We start from the raw sequence: 18,294 nt of genomic DNA, 5'->3' as shown, positions 1-18,294 counted from the left end.
CAAGTTTCTCTGATAATGGCCTCACTTCTCAAAGCTATAGGGAACTGAGTCAAATTTATTAAAAAAAAAAAGTGATTCCCCAAATAATAAATGGTCCAAGGATATTAACAGGCAGTTTTCAGAAGAAGAAATCAAAGGTATCAATTGTCATATGAAAAAATGCTCTAATTCACCACTGACTGGGTAAATGCGAATTAAAACAACTCTGAGGTACCACCTCACACCTATGGGTTTGGCTAACATGACTGAAAAGGAAAATCACAAATGACAGAAGGGATGTGGAAAAATTGGGACATTAATGCACTGTTGGTGGAGTCCTGAACTGATTCAGCTATTCTGGAAAGCAATCTGGAACTGTACCCAAAGGGCTATAAAACTATGCATACCCTTTGACCCAGCAATACCACTGCTAGGCCTATGTCCCAAAGAGATCAAACGAAAAGGACATATATGCACAAAAATATTGAAAGCAGCTCTTTGTTGTGGTGGCAAAGAACTGGAAATTGAGGGGATGTGCATCAATTGGGGAATGGCTGAGCAAGTTGTGGCATGATTGTGATGGAATACCATTGTTCTGTAAGAAATGATGATTGGGATGCTTTCAGAAAAAACCTAGGAAGACCTATATGAATTGATGCAGAGTAAAGTGAGCAGAACCAGGAGAACAATTCAAAAGTTAACAGTGATATTGTAATGAAAGACAGCTACTCTGATCAATACAGTGGTACAAGGACTCATTCTGAAGGACTCATGATAAAAAAATCCTATTTACCTCTAAAGAGGTAATGTTGACTTCCTTAGTGCAAATGGAAGCATATATTTTTTACTTTATTTTTCTTACTTTTTTTGCAACATGGCTAATATAGAAATATATTTTGAATGATTTCACATATATAATTGATATCATACTGCTTGCCTTCTCAGTAGGTGGGGGAGGGGCTAGAGGGAGAGGATTTAGAACTCAAACTTTAAAAAAAAAACAATAAATAAGTTTGACATTACCGCCCCCCCACCCCAAAAAAAGCACTTTGATCCATAGAAGAGAACAAGGCCAACTAAGCATAGCATCAGGGCAAGGAAGATTGTAGGAGACCAGTGTAATCTCCAACATGGAGCTTGTCATGGCCCCAGCAGGGGATGAAACCAACTCCTGATTGGAAGTCATTCAAGGGGAAGAAGAAAGGCCAGCAGAGGTCAGAACCTCTGGTGGACAACCAAGAAACTGGTTGAAAATAGAGGCAGATCATAGGGCTTTCTACCAACTACCTCATCTAGATTGGCAGCAACGGCAGTGTCCAAACTAGAACTAGGAAATGAGACTTTTTTTAAAAGCCTACTCAACCTATACAAGAATGACTTGCCAGAATGCAAAAATCCTAATCCAAGAACTGAAGGTGAAAACATGAGAAAACAGAAGAAAATTTCAAACAATAAAAAAATACTGTGGGTTAAAATAAGCCCCAGAGGTAAATACAAGAGTAACTTCAAGCAGAGCTTCAGAGGAAAAAAATGGTTTGAATACAAGGACTATGATGGTTACTGGACATAACGAAATGAAATTTTTAAAATTATATTATAAATAAGATGAGACTTTAAAAGGAAAAAATTGAAAGGAGGTTGACTATCTTAGAACAAAAAGTGAAAAAACTTAAATAGTACATTACCTAAAAAACAGAATGAACAGAACTCAATCACTTTAGGAGACAAGAGATATTAGAACAAATTGAGGTTTAAAAAAATTAGAAGAAAGCTTAAGGTGTCTGCTATTCCAAACAACTGACCTGGGAAATAGGTCAAGGAAGAAATTATATAAGTGCCATTAGATGTCCTGAAATGCATAACCAAACAGTAACTTGAACTCCATGTGTTAAGAAACCGTTTATGAAAACTGCCTAGATATATTAGATCTAGAGGATTAAACAAAATTTTGAACTTCAGAGGAGGAGGAAAGGTTGTTGAGTGATGGTGACAACCCAGGATTTTAGAAATGACCCTGTAACACAAAAGACTGGTGTGATAGGAAGTATGAAAGAAGATGTAGTCAGTGATATATATTATGGCATGATATAGTATGATCTATGTGAAGCCAGGTTTCTGAGGGCCAAAAGATTGGAAGGAAGAAGACAGGAAGAAATCTAAAATGAAGGAAAGATTATTTGTTACGGACTGGGAATCCAGAGGGTATAATGGATAAGGTGGCCAAAGTTGAAGTGAGATGTTAAGATTTAGGGCTGGGGAGGATAGCAATGGGAGACATGAGGTGAGGGAGGGAATTTTTTTTTTTTAAGGTCACATTTTTCTACTTGGTAATGAGGTACAGAAGCCAAAGCAACAGCCATAAAAACCCTGTAGGATGGAGGAGAGAAATGACCAGAGGTCTCTAGTTGCTTCCCTCCCACCAGAAGGGAGATTTCAGTTATTTGCACTGGATTGGCACAAGAGCATTGAAGAAATTTTAATCAACAGATTAATTAACTATTTTGCTCTGTTTCCCTAGGAGAAAGTATTATACTTTTGTCTGCTAAGTAGTTTGTTCCAAGCGCCATTATTTTTTTTTCTCTAATGTCTATACTCAGCATCTTTGCTTTCATCAGTACAAAAATGCTCAGTGGGATAGTTTCCCTTTATTTTCTAAGCATTTATCAAACATATGCAAGTGCTAATAGGTATGGATTATATAAGAAATGTAGAGTAGAGCCCCCGCTGTTATGAAAAACTTTTGTCCCAAAAAAATGACAAGTTTGACATTCGCTGTTCAATTTACAACTCTTGATCTGTGTTGTGTTGCTGCTTGTTACACCTAAGATTAAAGAATTTGTGTGCACAACTCTATTATCTGATAGACCTGTTGCTGTTAGATGTTTAAGATGATGCTTTTTACTAGTTGAGGATTTAGCTGGCATTAAAGGTTCATAATATGATGTGTGTATGTATGCATGTAGACAGACTTATGAATACACTTGTGTGTATGTGTACATGTGTATATGATAGATCCAAAAAGATCTCACTTAATGGAAAATTACTTTGGCATCAATATCACTAGAGAGGTGAGAGCCTTGGGCCAGAAGGCCAGTTAGGAGGCTTTTGCAATAATCTAAGTGAAAGATGACAAGGGCCTGCAGAAGGGTGTTCGTTGTGTGAGTGGAAAGAGGGAAACATATATAGATGATTTTGTGAAGGTAGAAATGACAAGAATTGACCGTGAAGTGGATATATGAGAAGTTGAAAGTAATACCAAAGTTGTTAACTTGGGAGACTAGAAGTATAGTGGTGCCTTCAACAGAAATGTGAAAGTTTGGAAGAGGGGAAGGTTTGGGGGGGAAAATGAGTGAAGCTTTAGACATGTTACATTTGGGATGTGTCCAGCATATCCAGTTGGAAATACACAATAGGAAATTGGTGATGAGAGACTGGGGTATGTTATGTATAGATCATAAGTCGTCTGCATAGAGTTGGGGTTGCCAAGAGGGAAACTCTAGAGCGAGAGGAGAAATAGGCTTAGGGCAGAACCTCAGGGAACACTCACAATTATGGAGAGCTTTTTGGATAATGAGACGGCAAAAAAGACATAAGGGCAAATAGAAGGAGAACCTGGACAGAGTAATGTCACAGACCCAGAAAACAGAAAGTGTATGTGCAGCTGGAAAATGTGATCATCAATGTCAAATGCAACAGGTCAAGAAGGATGAGGACTGAGAAAAGACTATTAGGTTGAGCCATTTCAAGATCATTGGTAACTTTGGAGAGAACAATTTTAGCTCAAAGTTACCAAAGTGACGAGGTCAGAAGCTAGATTGCAAAGAGTTGAGGAGAGGAGATGGAGGCAGGCAGTGTAGATAGCTCCTTTACTTATTTATTTATTCATTTGTTTATTTTAAGGAGTTTGGGAAAGGGAAGAGAAATTGCTTGAAGGGAGAGTGGGGTCTGGTGAAGGGTGTTTTTTTTTAAGGATAGGAGAGACTTGGGCATTTTTGAAGATGGAAAAAAGTAACAGAAGAGGGAAAGGGAAGATGCATTCTGCTAGAGAAGACAAGAAGGTATAGGTTCAAGGGCACACGAATGTATTGGGGTTGACTTTGGCAAGGAGAAGGGCTACCTTTTTGTCAGAGACTGGGGTAAAGGACAAAAGTATAATAAATAAGATGGAAAGAATGGAAAAAGTGAGAGCACACATTTAATTACCACCATATTCTCAGCAAAATAAAAGTTAAAATCCTCAGTTGAGAGAGAATGGAGGGGAAGTTATGGGATGCTTGAAGTAACAGATTTGGATTGACTTCTTTGGGAGAGAGGTAGGGAATTGAAGTTAAATAAAAGGACTACTTTGCAACCAAGGGCCCAATTCAGATTGGTATTTATGACTTTGCAGGGTAATCACTTCCCCCCGCTTTCTTCATTCGAAGTCTTTGAGCAAAGATTGAATAAGTATTTTTCAGGTATATTGTAGAGGGAATTCTTTCTTGGGTGTAGGTTAGATCAGGTGGGCACCAAGTACCTGTCCAGTTCTGAAATTCTGTGAATTTGTGAAGCCAGGTTCCTAAGAAACGAAGATTTAGGCTTAAAGCAAAACCCAAGGTGTGAATATATAAACATAACGTAGGTAAATCAGTCACTATGGACATTAACCGAAGAAAATATTTATATAATTATTTGTTAAATAGAACTTCTTGTGTCTGCTAAAATGCTATATAGGCTTCTGCTCTGTAACATTTGTTATAACAAAACTTTATCTGTGTAAAAATCCAATAAATAATTTTGGTCCTCATTTCCAACTAGGGAAGTAAGCTATTTAGGTGAGGAAATCTATGAAACTTGTCAAAAAGCCTGTCTAGAAACACGTGCACCTGCCAATTAAGAGTCTGTTATTACTTGTGAATAGATCTCTTCACTTTGCATGTGTCCCACCATGGGGATATAAACATCTTACAATTGCCTTATTGTTCCAGCTAATAGAAATGTAGCCTTCATTACCAAGGGCAAGGCAGCTAATCAGCTGTAAGAGAATGAATGACACAGAATTCTTAAAAATGGACTTTTTTCAGATAATTTCTTTTCTAGTTTTGGAAAGCAGAGTTAGAATAGTTTACGTTGTTTGGTAGCATAAATATTTGTCATGGCAAACAAAGTGTTTTCTTACCAAATTTTAAAAATTCAAATTATATCCTTTCTATTAAATAAAAAATGTTTTAGCAAGTCTCAGAAATGGTTTTCTGTTGGTACAAGGGAAACAGGCACTCACTGCGATTTTCAAAAATAGTAAGAAGTTAAAAAAAAACACCCTAAATTTCTTCTTTGCAGCCCAAGAGCAGTGGCAGTTTTTTTTAATCCCTTTAAACAAGGTTAATTATGTTTAGATGATGTGCTAAGTGACCAATTTGATTTCCACCCAGCGAATGTTGTTTGTTATGCCTTTTAAAAAGTTAATAGGTTGTGTACTTCCCACTGATTCAGAGAAATGTGATTAAGATAAAATTTATATGAAAATTGGATTCTTTTCCAAAAAAGACCTAATTGAATAATTTGAATACTGTGTGTGTGTATGTGCATACTAAGAACTGTATTTATTTTCATTATGTTGTCCCAAAAGAGATTTCATCTTAAGTAAAGATATGTATTGATCTAGTGCTGTGTCATTCTTTGAAATATTTAAAAGTAGCGAAACAAAGGCAGAATTCATTTTTCCTTTGACTCACTTCTGTTTATTGCTTGATATCACATAAAAATCTTATCACCTAAAAATCTTCCATCACATTTTCCACATATAGTCATTCTGAGTGAGTCATAATAATATTATATATCTGTTACCTGTATTAGAGTTTAAATTGTGGACTCTATTTCATATCGAGTCTTTTTTTTTTTTGAGCTAGGTTGATGAATGAAAGAGACAGTGTTAAAAGAAGAATCTATCCATTAACAAATGTTCATTTTCTCATAGATTGGCAATTTGATTTCTACCTTCATTGCTAAATTGATTCTGCTGTTTCCAAGGTTACCACTCATCTCTTAATTGCCAAATTGCCCTTTCTCAGTTTTCAGCCTTCTTGACCTCTACAGCATTTTGATGCTGCTAAGAACTCTCTATTCCCGGACACAATATTCACTCAGGTTTTAGTAACATCGCTTGTTTTTTACTGTTTCTCCTATTTCATTGGCTGTTTCTTCCCAGTCTGTATTGCTAGATCACTTATTCATGTCTACCCCCTCCTCCAACCTCTCTAAGGTGTGGGTGTGCACCAAAGCTCTGTCCTTGGTCCTTTGCTCTGTATAGTTTCTCTCCAAGGTCACACAGCTAGTAAGTGTGCCAAGTGTCTGAGGTCAGATTTGAACTCAGGTCCTCCTGACTCCAGGGTTGGTGCTGTACTCACTGCGCCACCTAGCTGTTCCATGTATACTCTCTCTTGATGATTTCATTAGTGCCTGTGGTTTTAGCTATAGTCTCTATGTCAACGCTTCACAGAGATCAACTGGATGTCAGTTGAAAAAAGGATGTAGGATTTGTTAGCAAGGACATGATTGGTCATGGTAGAGAGGGTGCTTCTTGTAGCACATATAAAGTGAAAAAAACCTACAGAAAATTAGGAGCAAGTCGTTAGTTGACTTTGGTGAGACAGAAGGGTTGGAAACTGATAGGTAGCAAAAGGACACAGTCTGGGACTTGGAGTCAAGAAAACCTGAATTTAAATCCTGACTCAGACACTTACTAGCAGTGTGACCCTGGGCAAGTCACTTAACCTTTCAGTATTGTGTCCCAATTTCCTCATCTGTAAAATTGGGATGATGATATTAGCACCTACCTCACAGGGTTATTATGAGGATCAAGTGAGTTAAAATATGTGAAGTGCTTTGCAAACCTTAAAGCACTGTGTAAATGCTAGCTGTTATTATTGGTGTCCTTGTTCAAGGTTGGAAGAAAAGCAAAGGGATGACAATGAAAATGAACTTTATGTAGAGTACAATAAGGAAACCAGAGCAGTCAAAATAGAGGATTTGTGTTAGAGAATAGTGGACAGTAAAGCCAGACAGGTAAGTTGGGCCAGATTAAGTAGGAGTGTATTAGGATCTTAGATGTGATGTCAGTGCAAATGTGGAGGTTCCTTCTTTTGTCTGGGAATGATGTGGTGGAACAGATTGAGAGTTCACATAATAGTTTGTATTGAAGAAACTAGACTCACCATCATCAGTTAATATGACTATTATTATTATTATATTGTCCAGGTATTAGGTGATGAGAGCCTGGTCTAGGATGAGGCTGTAATAGAGAGGAAGTTATGAATCTCAGGCATTGCTGGGACTGTTACAACTAATGAATGAAAAATGAAAAGGCAGTTTGGTGTGAGCTAATTACAGTTCATAACTAATATGTTTTTCAAATTCAGCCCTATCATTACCCAGAGCAACAGGTCTAAATGATAGATTCTCAGGCAGTAATAGTGGTATTAACTCCTGCTATAGGTTAAACTGCTCTACTCACTTTATAAAATTCCCTGACACTGACGTGGTTTCTGATGGAAAAGTCTCGATAATAACTGCTGTGATCTTTTCACATCGCCACATTGTCTTCATTTGAGTACAGCAGCTGTTCTCAGTGTGGCGCCAGTATGATCTGATGAAAAATCTCTCTTCACATAATTGCCTCTTCCTCCCCGTGAAGTATTAACCACAGTGCATATTCATATGTGAATTGTGTAAGAGATGTCTTTTTCTTAGAACAAAGTATGTGTTTTTAATGAGACACTGATATGCCCACCCTAATTCTTTAAGGTATTGAAATGTGAATGAAGCAAGTTTGTACGATGCCAAAGACATTCTCTTCTCCTTAGAACTTTGCATTGGTTCTTCCACAAGTATCAGTGTTTTAACTTCTATAATGAAAAGACCACTGGACTTAGGAGAATCTTAGATTTGACTCTTGGGTCTGATACTTAATAGCTTTTTGGCCTTGGACAAATTACCCATGCTCTCTGAGCCTCATTTTATCTGTAAAATAGGACTATAATACCTGCTGTATTTACCTCATAAGCTTGTTTAAAGGGTGAAATGAGATCAGGTATATAAACTTGGTACTAAACAAATATCAGCAATTATTAGATCTGGTGAACACTAATTGATATTCTTTGTGTAAATGTTTCCTTGTACTCTCAATTCTTTCAGTGATGTATTCTTACTTTATTTAGTGAAGAGTTTATGTGCATCAAAAATAGTAAATCTTATTACTGTGTTTTTAGTGGTATGATCAGATTTGTGAACAGTGATTTTTGACATTACTTTTACATCAGCAGATGTTTCTTTTGTTGCTTTTTCCTCTGCATTGTCAACACTTATCCTAATATTTTAACTACATATTTTCAGTAACATTTCAGAACCTGTAGTTAATTTAGAAAAGACATGATTCTCCACATTGCTTTAATTGTACTTATCTGGAATCTCAAATAACAGATCGAATAAGTCTTTCCTTTTCTTCTTGTGGATGTGATTTCTACTAAGGCCTAGCAGACAGGGAATATATAGTGAGTCTTTGCTGACACTTTCATTTTTTATTCATGTGAAGGTTTGTGGGGACAAAAAAGTTATGCACTTATAGCAAAAATTAGATCATCCCATTCCAAGCTTTGCATATATTACTTAAAGTATTATGAGGAAAGCACATACCTATATTACTGCCTCTTCTCCCAGCAACTAATAATATCTTATTCTAAGGCCAAATGAATTTTTAAAATGTTAACTCTGTGACAGTTGTATTATAAACAGATTCCCCCATATTCTCTTTTGATAATCCGTCTCTGATGTGTACTGCAGTAAGCTGAATGTCAGGTCTGTCCCAAGCTTATTATTTTCTGACCTCGTGTTAGAGTACTCTAGGTTTGTCTTGGAACATTTTTTCTTACTCGTTTTGGGAAGTATTTGATTTTAGTATAGAAGTCATAGCCTTTGTCCAGCTGCATTTTGATTCTAAACAGATCAGTAGTCTCTTACTGATTTTTTGAAAATTGGTACAAAATGAAGCAACATTTTTATGCCTTAATAGTGACTTTATGAAAACCATATTTCATTTTGCCATGAAGCCTCACTGACCTACTTGCATGGCCATTAAACAGTTGACTGAAAATAGATGACGCAGATCATAGGTCAATCTACTGAAAGAAAATGAGATCACTTCAGCATACCTTATGTAGATTAAATCTCTCCTACCCCCAACATTGAGTAGGAATGGGGTAAGATGGAAACCGAGGACATTATTTGCTTGACAAGGGCTATGTTCCAGCTATTCTATTTTTATTATTTCTTCTCAATTCAGTAAGTTTTACTTACATTATTTGTCATTTGAAGTTGCCTGTGTAGCCCTGAAGGAAAGCTCCCCTGAATTGGCTTCTTCACATTACAAAAAAGCACATACATACTCACGTGATCACCTTAATGCCTTGCATATACACTATCATGCTTTTCTCTTCATCCTTCTCTCTTCTTTGGCTGTTCTCTTATTTTCACAGTCCTGTCCTGAACTCCTTTATGTCACAGCAGTAGGGACACTGCCCCAAGCACAGTTCTGCTGTGGTGTTCTTCATTCTCTATGTGTTCCTCCCCAAAGTAACATTGCAAGACCAGAGAGAGAAAGCAGGTGGTCTTGGGAGAAGAAAGTTCCTCTGGGAATGGTTTATAGAAAAGTGGAATGGAAATCATGCTGCATACCATTCTTTATCCCTTCTATGCAATATTAGTGAGGAAGTTAGACTCTAAGGTATCTCAAATGATTTATTTTGTACCATGTGTATTTATCTTCCTTTTCCTTTCCACCTACCCCCAATTATAAATCCAATACCGCCTTCTTCAATACTGAATAATAAGCCCTCTTCTATCTCCTTACCGCTACTGTTGCACAGAGGCCAAATTTTTTAAAAACACCTTTTATTTCAATAAATAAATATCTGTTAAATGAATCATTTGATTCCATATAATTTTAGGCATTTGTTTAGAGTAAACAGTTCAGTTATCCTATTCTGAAGTTATACTAAGGTTTTAGTTTTAATATTTTGTAATTAACTTCATGTGAATAAGATTTTTTTCTCCTTTCAGTGATAGTTATCTTTGAGTTTTTATGTTAGCTAAGAATAGCTACATCATGAACACATTTTCATTTTTTAAAAACCACACATTTGAAATGAGTTTTTTGAACAATCATGATAACCTGTAACAAAGCATTCCCTGTCAAAGCCTTTTTGAACGATGTCAAATATGTAGTGTGAACAAGGCCAAAAACACTACATTAGAACATTTTCTCCTCATTATTGCTTCCTTATGCCATGTTGAAACAAGCTTAATGAGGGGAAAATTTTTTTTGCATAATTAACTTTATATTTTAATAGCTTAGATAAAATTTTAGCATCCCAAGTGGGAATTTAGCAGTTATCTTCTGCCTCTTTTATTTTGTTTCACCTTTAAAAAAAAAAGCAATTAACCTAGAGGAGGTAGAGATGTAAAATATGCATTTACTTTGGTTCTACATGCTTTTTAAATACTACCAAGTTCTATGTGATCTTTATTTGAAATTTTTAGTAACAAATTAATAAAAAGTATCTATAGAGTTTAGGATGTAGGACATTTGGATGGTGCCATCTTCATTGCCTCTTTTGAACTCATACATTGTAGGTTGTTTATAATTCCCTATTGCTGAGCTGCTGATGAGATGTGGATTACTTTTCTCTTTTGCTTGAATATGAACTGTTTTTTTAAACTGACATTTGATTTGAACAGATATTTATCAATATCTGTTAGTAGACAGGCAGAAGAAACTCAAATTTGTCAAATGACCTACCTGTCTTTAAGAAACTTACAGAAGAGTTAAAGAAAGGAGGAAGTTAAAACTCATGGCTAAAAGTAAATGAGAACAGTTTTAATTTAAGGTACCATAGAAACATACCAAAGACCACAAACTCAGCTACTTTGCTTATTCTATACCCTTTGTCTTCCTTTTCTGTCTCTTCTCTTACATTTCCATTTTCTTCCCTTCCTTCCTTTTCCTGGCTAATTTTTTCCTGGTTTAGTCTCCTTTTATTTATCAGTCTTAATTCCTTTTCTTTTTGCATTCTCACCTATATAATAAAACATTTCATTCAAAACCAAAGATTTTAGACAGGAATCTATGCCAGTTAAACTTATATCCCATTGCCTATAATTTAATTAGAACTACAGCATGATGATAATAACTAATGGATCATACTTTGAAGTTTACAAAGAAAATTGTATATATTATTTTTCTATTGTAGTAGGCTCCAAATATTATTTCCACTTTATCTTCTATAGATATCTAACATTGCTAGTTAAAAAAATATCAACAGAATCTGTTCCTATCGAGCAGAAGTGACATGTGACATCTGTTTTAAACAAGCAAACATACAAACATTTCTACCGTGAAAAAAAAAATCTTGCATGTAAATGCTGACTGGTCATTCCCTGACAATCAAACTCATCTAAAATGAGAAAGACAGTGGTTTCTTTCTTTTTTTTTTTTTTATAAATTTCTTTATTTATTTTTAGTTTACCACACACGGTTCTACATAGTCTTGAGTTCCAGTTTTTCTTCCCTCCCTCCCCCTTCCCTCCCCAAGACGGCATGAAGTCTCATATAACTGTCATGTATAACTTCGCATTGAATTAATTTATGCACTAGTCAAGTCGTGGAGAAGAACCTTGACCAATGGAATGAATCATGAGAAAGAAGAAACAGAACCAAAAAAAAAAAAAAAACCAAAAACAAAAACAAAAGAGAAGCAGAAAAGGCGAGCATGTAGTGTGCCTCAGTCTGTATTCAAACTTCGCAGTTCTTTGTCTCGATGAAGATAGCATTCTCCATCGTGAGTCCCCTGGAGTTGTCCTTGCCCCTTAGGTTGCTGAGAAAAGCGCAGTATGTCAGGGTTGGTCCTCACGGAATCCATATATCTGTGGCTGTGCACAACGTTCTCCTGGCTCTGCTCTGCTCACTCAGCATTATGTCGTGTAGGTTTTTCCAGGTTGTTATGAAGTCTGCATCATCCCCATTTCTTATGGCACAATAGTATTCCATCACCTTCATATACCACAGCTTGTTCAGCCACTGTTCAGACAGTGGTTTCTAATACTTTTTAACCTGTGCCCATAGACAGTAGAAATTGTGTACTAATTTTGGATAACCGTATTGAATATTTTCAGTTGGTGACTTAAGCTATGTAAAGAGATGGTTTTATTGTGCTAAAAAAATGTTCTGCCAACAAAACCTGACCATATTTTATTGTGGACTTGTGTAAATTATTGTGGAATCTTGGTTCTTTAGCAACTTGTTGATCACCTTAACATCGATAATAATGATGGTGATTACTTAATAGGAGGATAAATTATTCAACAGACTTAATTTAAATGATCTTTATTTTTAAAATGTTGGAAGTTCTACCACAAGTTCTCTGTAGGGGAAATATGCTCAGAGCAGCAGAATCCTGAAGACTGTAAAATCCCTGCCATTTGTCTGTATAAACACAAGATAGTGACATATGGTCATCATTATCTTCAGTTAGTCTCCTTGACTCAAGTCTCTCCTCCCTGCACTCCACTTTCTAAACAACAGCCTAAGTGATTTTCCTAAAGCTTCAATCTGACCTTGTCATTCCTCTCTCAGTAAACTCTGGTGGGTCCCTATTACTTCTTGGATCAGATAGAATCTCCAAGTATACATAGAATGGTCCAGAAAAACTGGCCATTTCTTATTATTCCTTACACTTGAAACTTTATCTGTCTCTGTGCTGAATGAATTCCTTTCTGGCTCCTATCTTTCACAATACCCAAGCATCACCACTTACACAAACCTTTTTCGAATTCCTTCGGCTGCTTGTGCCTTCTCCCCAAATTGCCTACATGTTGTTTTCCATGACTAGAGGGCAAGTACTGTTTCACTTTTGTTTTTGTAGCCCCAGAACCTTGCACAGTACCTAGTACATAGTAGGTACTTTTATCTGTGCTAATTGATTAATCAGCATCTCAAGGATTTTTTTCAGTGTACACTTTCCACCAACATAGTTCTTAATTCCTCTGTGTCTTTGTAGATGGTCTTTGACAGTTTCTGTGCATAAAAAAAAAATTATGTGTCCAGCCTTGTTGTGAGCCTCTCCAAACCTAGCTAGTCTGCCCTCAATTGACAGATTATACGTATATGTGTGTGTGTGTGTCCCCTTTCCCTCTCTTGTCCTGTTCTTTCCCCCTTCCCAACCTCCCCCCAGCCATATATATTTGGTGTAAAGCAAATATGCAGAAATTTAGCCCACTGACACTGTAGGTCAGTTTGAGTACCCGAGGACAATTTGAATATTTCTATTTGGCAGTAGCAATCTAGTGATAGGAGATTTCTCACATTAAATGTTCTATCTATACTTGGGCAAGACTGAATATCAGGACATACCAATACTTCTGTATGTAATTCAGTAATACAAAAAGTATCATTCAATCAGTCGACCAATGGATAAGTTCAGCCAAATAAATTCCAATAAGATATTTTAGAATGAACTTGGTTTTCTTTATTAAACACCTGTTAGTCTCTTCAGGAAGGCTTTTTGGTTTTATACTTGGCTTTTTGAAACCACCTAATAATAAAACCTAAACATAACCATAATGATATTAAAATGAAATTCAACTACTTAGCATAAAATGTTTCTATATTTTCTGTTAACTGTGAGAATATATGGCCATGTTAACAGTAAACTAACACACTATTTTATTTCTAATATAGCATTATTAAAATCACCTCTTTGAGATGAGATTTGATACATTTTTCTACGTCATATATTAAAATATTTTACCATGTAGACTATCAGAGGATGGGCCATGCATGATTCCTTCCTTCTGGGCAATATCGAACTCGACAAAGGTGTAAAATAACCCTGCTGGACGGTATTGCTTTTTATGCCTCTTTTATCAAAATTGTAACAAGCTTTGATTGCAGTTGCCATATATTGGTTTTGCATTTGCACTTTCCCCCCAATATCTGACTTTAAGTTAGTTACTTAATGCCTTTGGGCTTCAGTTTTCTCATCTCTAAAGTGAGGGGATATCTTTACAGGGAAAACTTGAGGGGGAAGTCAATCAGCATAAGCACTGAAGCCTGCAGAATTTGGACCCTGGCCTGGAAGAGGAGCAGTAATGGATCGTCATCATCCTACCCCCGTAGTTCACTATACAGGGAAACAGGTCCTACCAGTGCACGCTTCAGAGGCCTTGAAGGCACATCAGGAGACATGCCCGGCTCAACAAATAATCACGTATTCCAGGGACCTGCAGGTTTCTGAGATCAGCTTAATCTCTCTTCTCTGACTGGGACAGCAAGGGAGCAGAATAAACTTCTGATGAAGGATTGTCAAAGGAGAAAGAGACGGTGACTGGCAAAATCTAATACCTGGATTGGGCCAACTAGAAAGGAAGTTAGAAGCCAAGAATTACAGTGGGTGGGGCCTAATATTAAACCACCCATGCAGAGGTGAAACAGACTACAGTGAAAATACGCTTTACCCCCCATCCAAGATTATGGAAGGACGCAGAGTATAGTGTTTGCACAAAATCACAGTCTAGCAACTAAGACTGGAGACAAGAGTTAGCAGAGCAGCATATGGCGCACAATGAAGAAATACTGTGAGTTAAGAGAAGCCAAAGAGAAATCCAAAAGAAAAGAGTAATTTCACAAGTCCAAGTATGGTTGCAAGGTGGAAAAAAGAATGGTTTGGCCACGAGGACTCTAAAAATGGCTAGACAAATAAAGTAAGAAATTAAAAATGAAATTTGAGGTCTTGAGGGAAAAGTGAGAAGAATAATATACCACTGAAAACAGAGAGTATACATGACAGACTGCTTTTTTTTTTAAGTATAATGGAGAATTCAGTGATTCCTGAGACATCAAGAAGTATTAGAACAATGTAAAAAAAAAAAGACTCAAACATATTAAATGTACCAAATACAGCTTACCTAGAGAGAGAGAATTTAAGAATCATTACATGCCATGAAAAAGATTGCCATTCAAAGAACCTGGATATCATATTTCTAGACATAATAAAAGAAAAATTCCCTGATCTATTAATACTAGAGGACAAAGAGAAACTAGAAAGAACCACCTGTCATTTCCTGTAAGAAATCCCAAATAGAAAACTAGCAGGAATATCTTAGCCACAATTCCGAGCTTCTCAAAGAAAAATAAAGCAGCCAATAAGAAAGTTTCAGTACCAAGGAGCTACATATCAGATCACACAAGACTATACTGCAACTAGTGCAAAGAATAGGAAATCTTGGGATATGATTTTCAAAAAGGCAAAAGAACTGAGTATTACAACTAAAGGTAGCTTATTGAGAAAAAACTGAGTATAAGCCTACAGGGGGAAAATGTGACCCTTTAATCAACGAGAACTTTCAGGCATTCTTCAGAAAAATATAAGAGTTGGGTAAAACCTTTAAAGTACAAATTGGAATGGGCTAAATGATGATCAAGTACTTACATTTTGATGAGGGAAAAGAGACACATTCCTTCAAAATCCCACTGTCTTGAAGGGTCACAGGAAGACAAACATGAGAAACACTGTTAACGTAAGAGAGTTCAGACAGAAGAACAGACAACCAGGACAATTTTGAAAGAAACACTTAGAATTTATTTTACACTTTTTAAAAAGCAGGAGACATTGAGGGGACATTGACAGTTTCACAGAAAATCCTCTTTTCTCTTTTGTGTGTTTGTATATTTAAGTTTAGAAGAATTTTTTTTTTTAAAAAGACAAATGTGCAACTTAGGGGTAGTTTGGTTCCACCTTGTTGATTTTGAGAGAAGAAAGAAAAGGAGTATATTAGTGAAGAAATTGGGAAGAGGGAGGAGCTTAGTATTTCTCACATTTGAGGTGTGTGAGAAAGGAGAAGGGACTGAGGATAGATAGTCATCTCTCAAACCTCATTCTTATCTGAATTAAAGGAGGGTTCAGCACGTGTACACATAATTTGGCTTAAAGCTATATTAAGTTAAATACAGAAACAGGCAGAGATAGGGAAATGAAAGAGATGTTTAAGAGGAATGGTAGAGTTAGAGAAGTGAATCAGTACAAACTAAACCAACTTCAACTTCAGAAGCTGGATCATAAAGGGAGCATTAAAAGGAAAGAATGTATTAGAACCATTGATTGGAATCTGGGTATGTTGTAAAGTGGAGAACAGAAGAGTGGGAGAAGAAAGTTACGTGAACTTATGATACACTTCTTTGCCCAAGGATGACACTGGTTCTGTTCAACTTAACCTTCAGATTTTAGTAAAAAAAAAAATCATAGCAATTACACATTAATAGTTAGCATAACTGGGCCTACAAAAACTAGTAAGCGTTTTTGTAAGGTTACTTTCCCACCGTGTAACCACACTGATGGTCTCTGTGCACTTTCTTTATAAACTATTCAGGAGTGGGCTGGGCAGAATGGGCAAAAAGTGCTAGTGAGAGGATCCGTCAGTCACTCCTGCAGTGGACTTTCACGCTTTTCATATTTTAAGAAGCTAATGGTGACACTCAGTTCAACACATATTTATTAAGTAGTTGCTGTAATTGGTCCTCTGAGTCCAAATCTGGTGCTCTTTATACTACCATATTTCACTTCTGCCCTTTCATAGTTATTCTTCATATTATCATAACTAATTTTAAAGTGTTACTGGTCATCTTTAAGTCTCAGCATGCAGTTATATCATGGGACTAATTGTCTAATTAATTTTGATAAACATCTAAAATTCATATCTTTTATGTCTTTTGTGGATTTTAAAAATAGAAATTTTTGAATTACTGCTCTATTTTCTTTGGGTAAACAAATTTTTAAAATCTGAGTTAGTAACTATATAAGAAAACCTGTAAGAAAACATTAACTTTTTAAGGATTTTTACTGATATTTTTGTTTTTATGTCTCCTAAAATTCCTATCACTCTATTCCTCCCCCTCCCAGAGAGCTACTCATCATAACAAAGAATTTTTAAAAAGAGGAATAAGGAAAAAATAATTCAGTAAAACCAGTTAGCACTTAAAAAAATCTGACTTTATATGCAATATTCTACACTTACCAACTCCGAACCTCTATAAAGGAGCTGAGAAAAGATGTGTGTGCATACATATGTGTGTGTGTTTTGTGGTTAATCTTTCCATTCATAATGTTGTAGTCATTGCGTATGTTGTTTTCCTGGCTCTGCTTACTTTATTTTGCATTAGTTCATGTGTATATTGACTCTTGATCAATTGATAGGTTGATGACATCTTAGGAGAAGGGAGTGATGACAGTGACACTGAAAAGAAGAAGCTAGAAGAGGAGGTAGAGAAACCCCAGGAGGGTGAAACTGAAAATCTTGGAACAAAAATTGAACAAAGACCTGGATCATCATCATCGAGTGAAAGAAGCCTGACAGGCAGTATACCCAGGTAAGAATTCTACATGTGAAGACAAAAAGAAATTACTAGAATTTAATGTTGTGGGGGCCTTTGCTTTGTTTTTTGGTATAATTTTTCAGATTTAAATCTGAAAATCTTTTATTTTCTCAAGAGTTTTACCTATTAATGGTATAAGTACTAATTAACTTGAATTTCATCAAAATGATCTCGTCTCAGTTTCAAAAATAGAAGCTAGTTATAATCTGGTATGAAAGGAATATATGGTAGTGTTTGATTTTTGTTTACTTACACCAGATGTTCAGTGCACACTGTATTTACAAACAATAACAGATTGACAGAGATGAGATAGTACAAAAGGGAATGTTTTGCAGTTAACTGAATTTATCTAAGAGATTAACTACTGTTATTCCTTCTGTGAGTACAAAAGGAAATGTTTTACAGTTAACAGTATTCATCTAAGAGATTAACTACTGTTATTCCTTGTGTGTCTATCATATGATAGTTATGTAGATCATCTAAAAATTGTGATTATTAACTCCATCTATCTCCTTTTCCAACTTTTTTTTTTTTTTTTTTGCTATAAATGAAGCTAGAAAACTTAAAGGATTGCAGCTAAATGGAAGGTTAGTTCATAGGTTCCCTTTACGCAAATGAATAATGGAACTGAGGCATTGGTTTTATGTGGGAACCAAGGGCAATATCAAACATCATTCTGTTGTTATTTGGTATCTGTCTCTCTCTCTACAATAGTGAAGCTTAGGCAAGGGGACAACCATGAAGCTATTTGTACTTTATTCACCAAGATTCAGAAGATGCAGTAGAAATAGTCTTTTTCAGTCCTCTATGCCAAAGCACCCTACACTTTAATACTTGATGGAAGGCACAAGAAATCA

The 18,294-nt window shown here is 36.0% G+C and overlaps 1 protein-coding gene across 1 annotated transcript in view; it reads left to right on the top strand.

Moving 5' to 3' along the window:
* The window catches only part of CTDP1 (CTD phosphatase subunit 1), a 189,418-nt gene that overhangs the window by 107,296 nt on the left and 63,828 nt on the right, over positions 1–18,294 (top strand). Inside the window, exon 12 of the mRNA XM_036734913.1 lies at positions 17,259–17,431. Coding sequence (XP_036590808.1) covers positions 17,259–17,431 — 173 coding nt within the window. The remainder of the gene's footprint in view (positions 1–17,258; positions 17,432–18,294) is intronic.

This window comes from Trichosurus vulpecula, chromosome 1 (assembly GCF_011100635.1).
Source record: "Trichosurus vulpecula isolate mTriVul1 chromosome 1, mTriVul1.pri, whole genome shotgun sequence".
In the NCBI taxonomy this organism is placed as follows: Eukaryota; Metazoa; Chordata; class Mammalia; order Diprotodontia; family Phalangeridae; genus Trichosurus; species Trichosurus vulpecula.
This window is presented reverse-complemented; position numbering and strand designations above follow the sequence as displayed.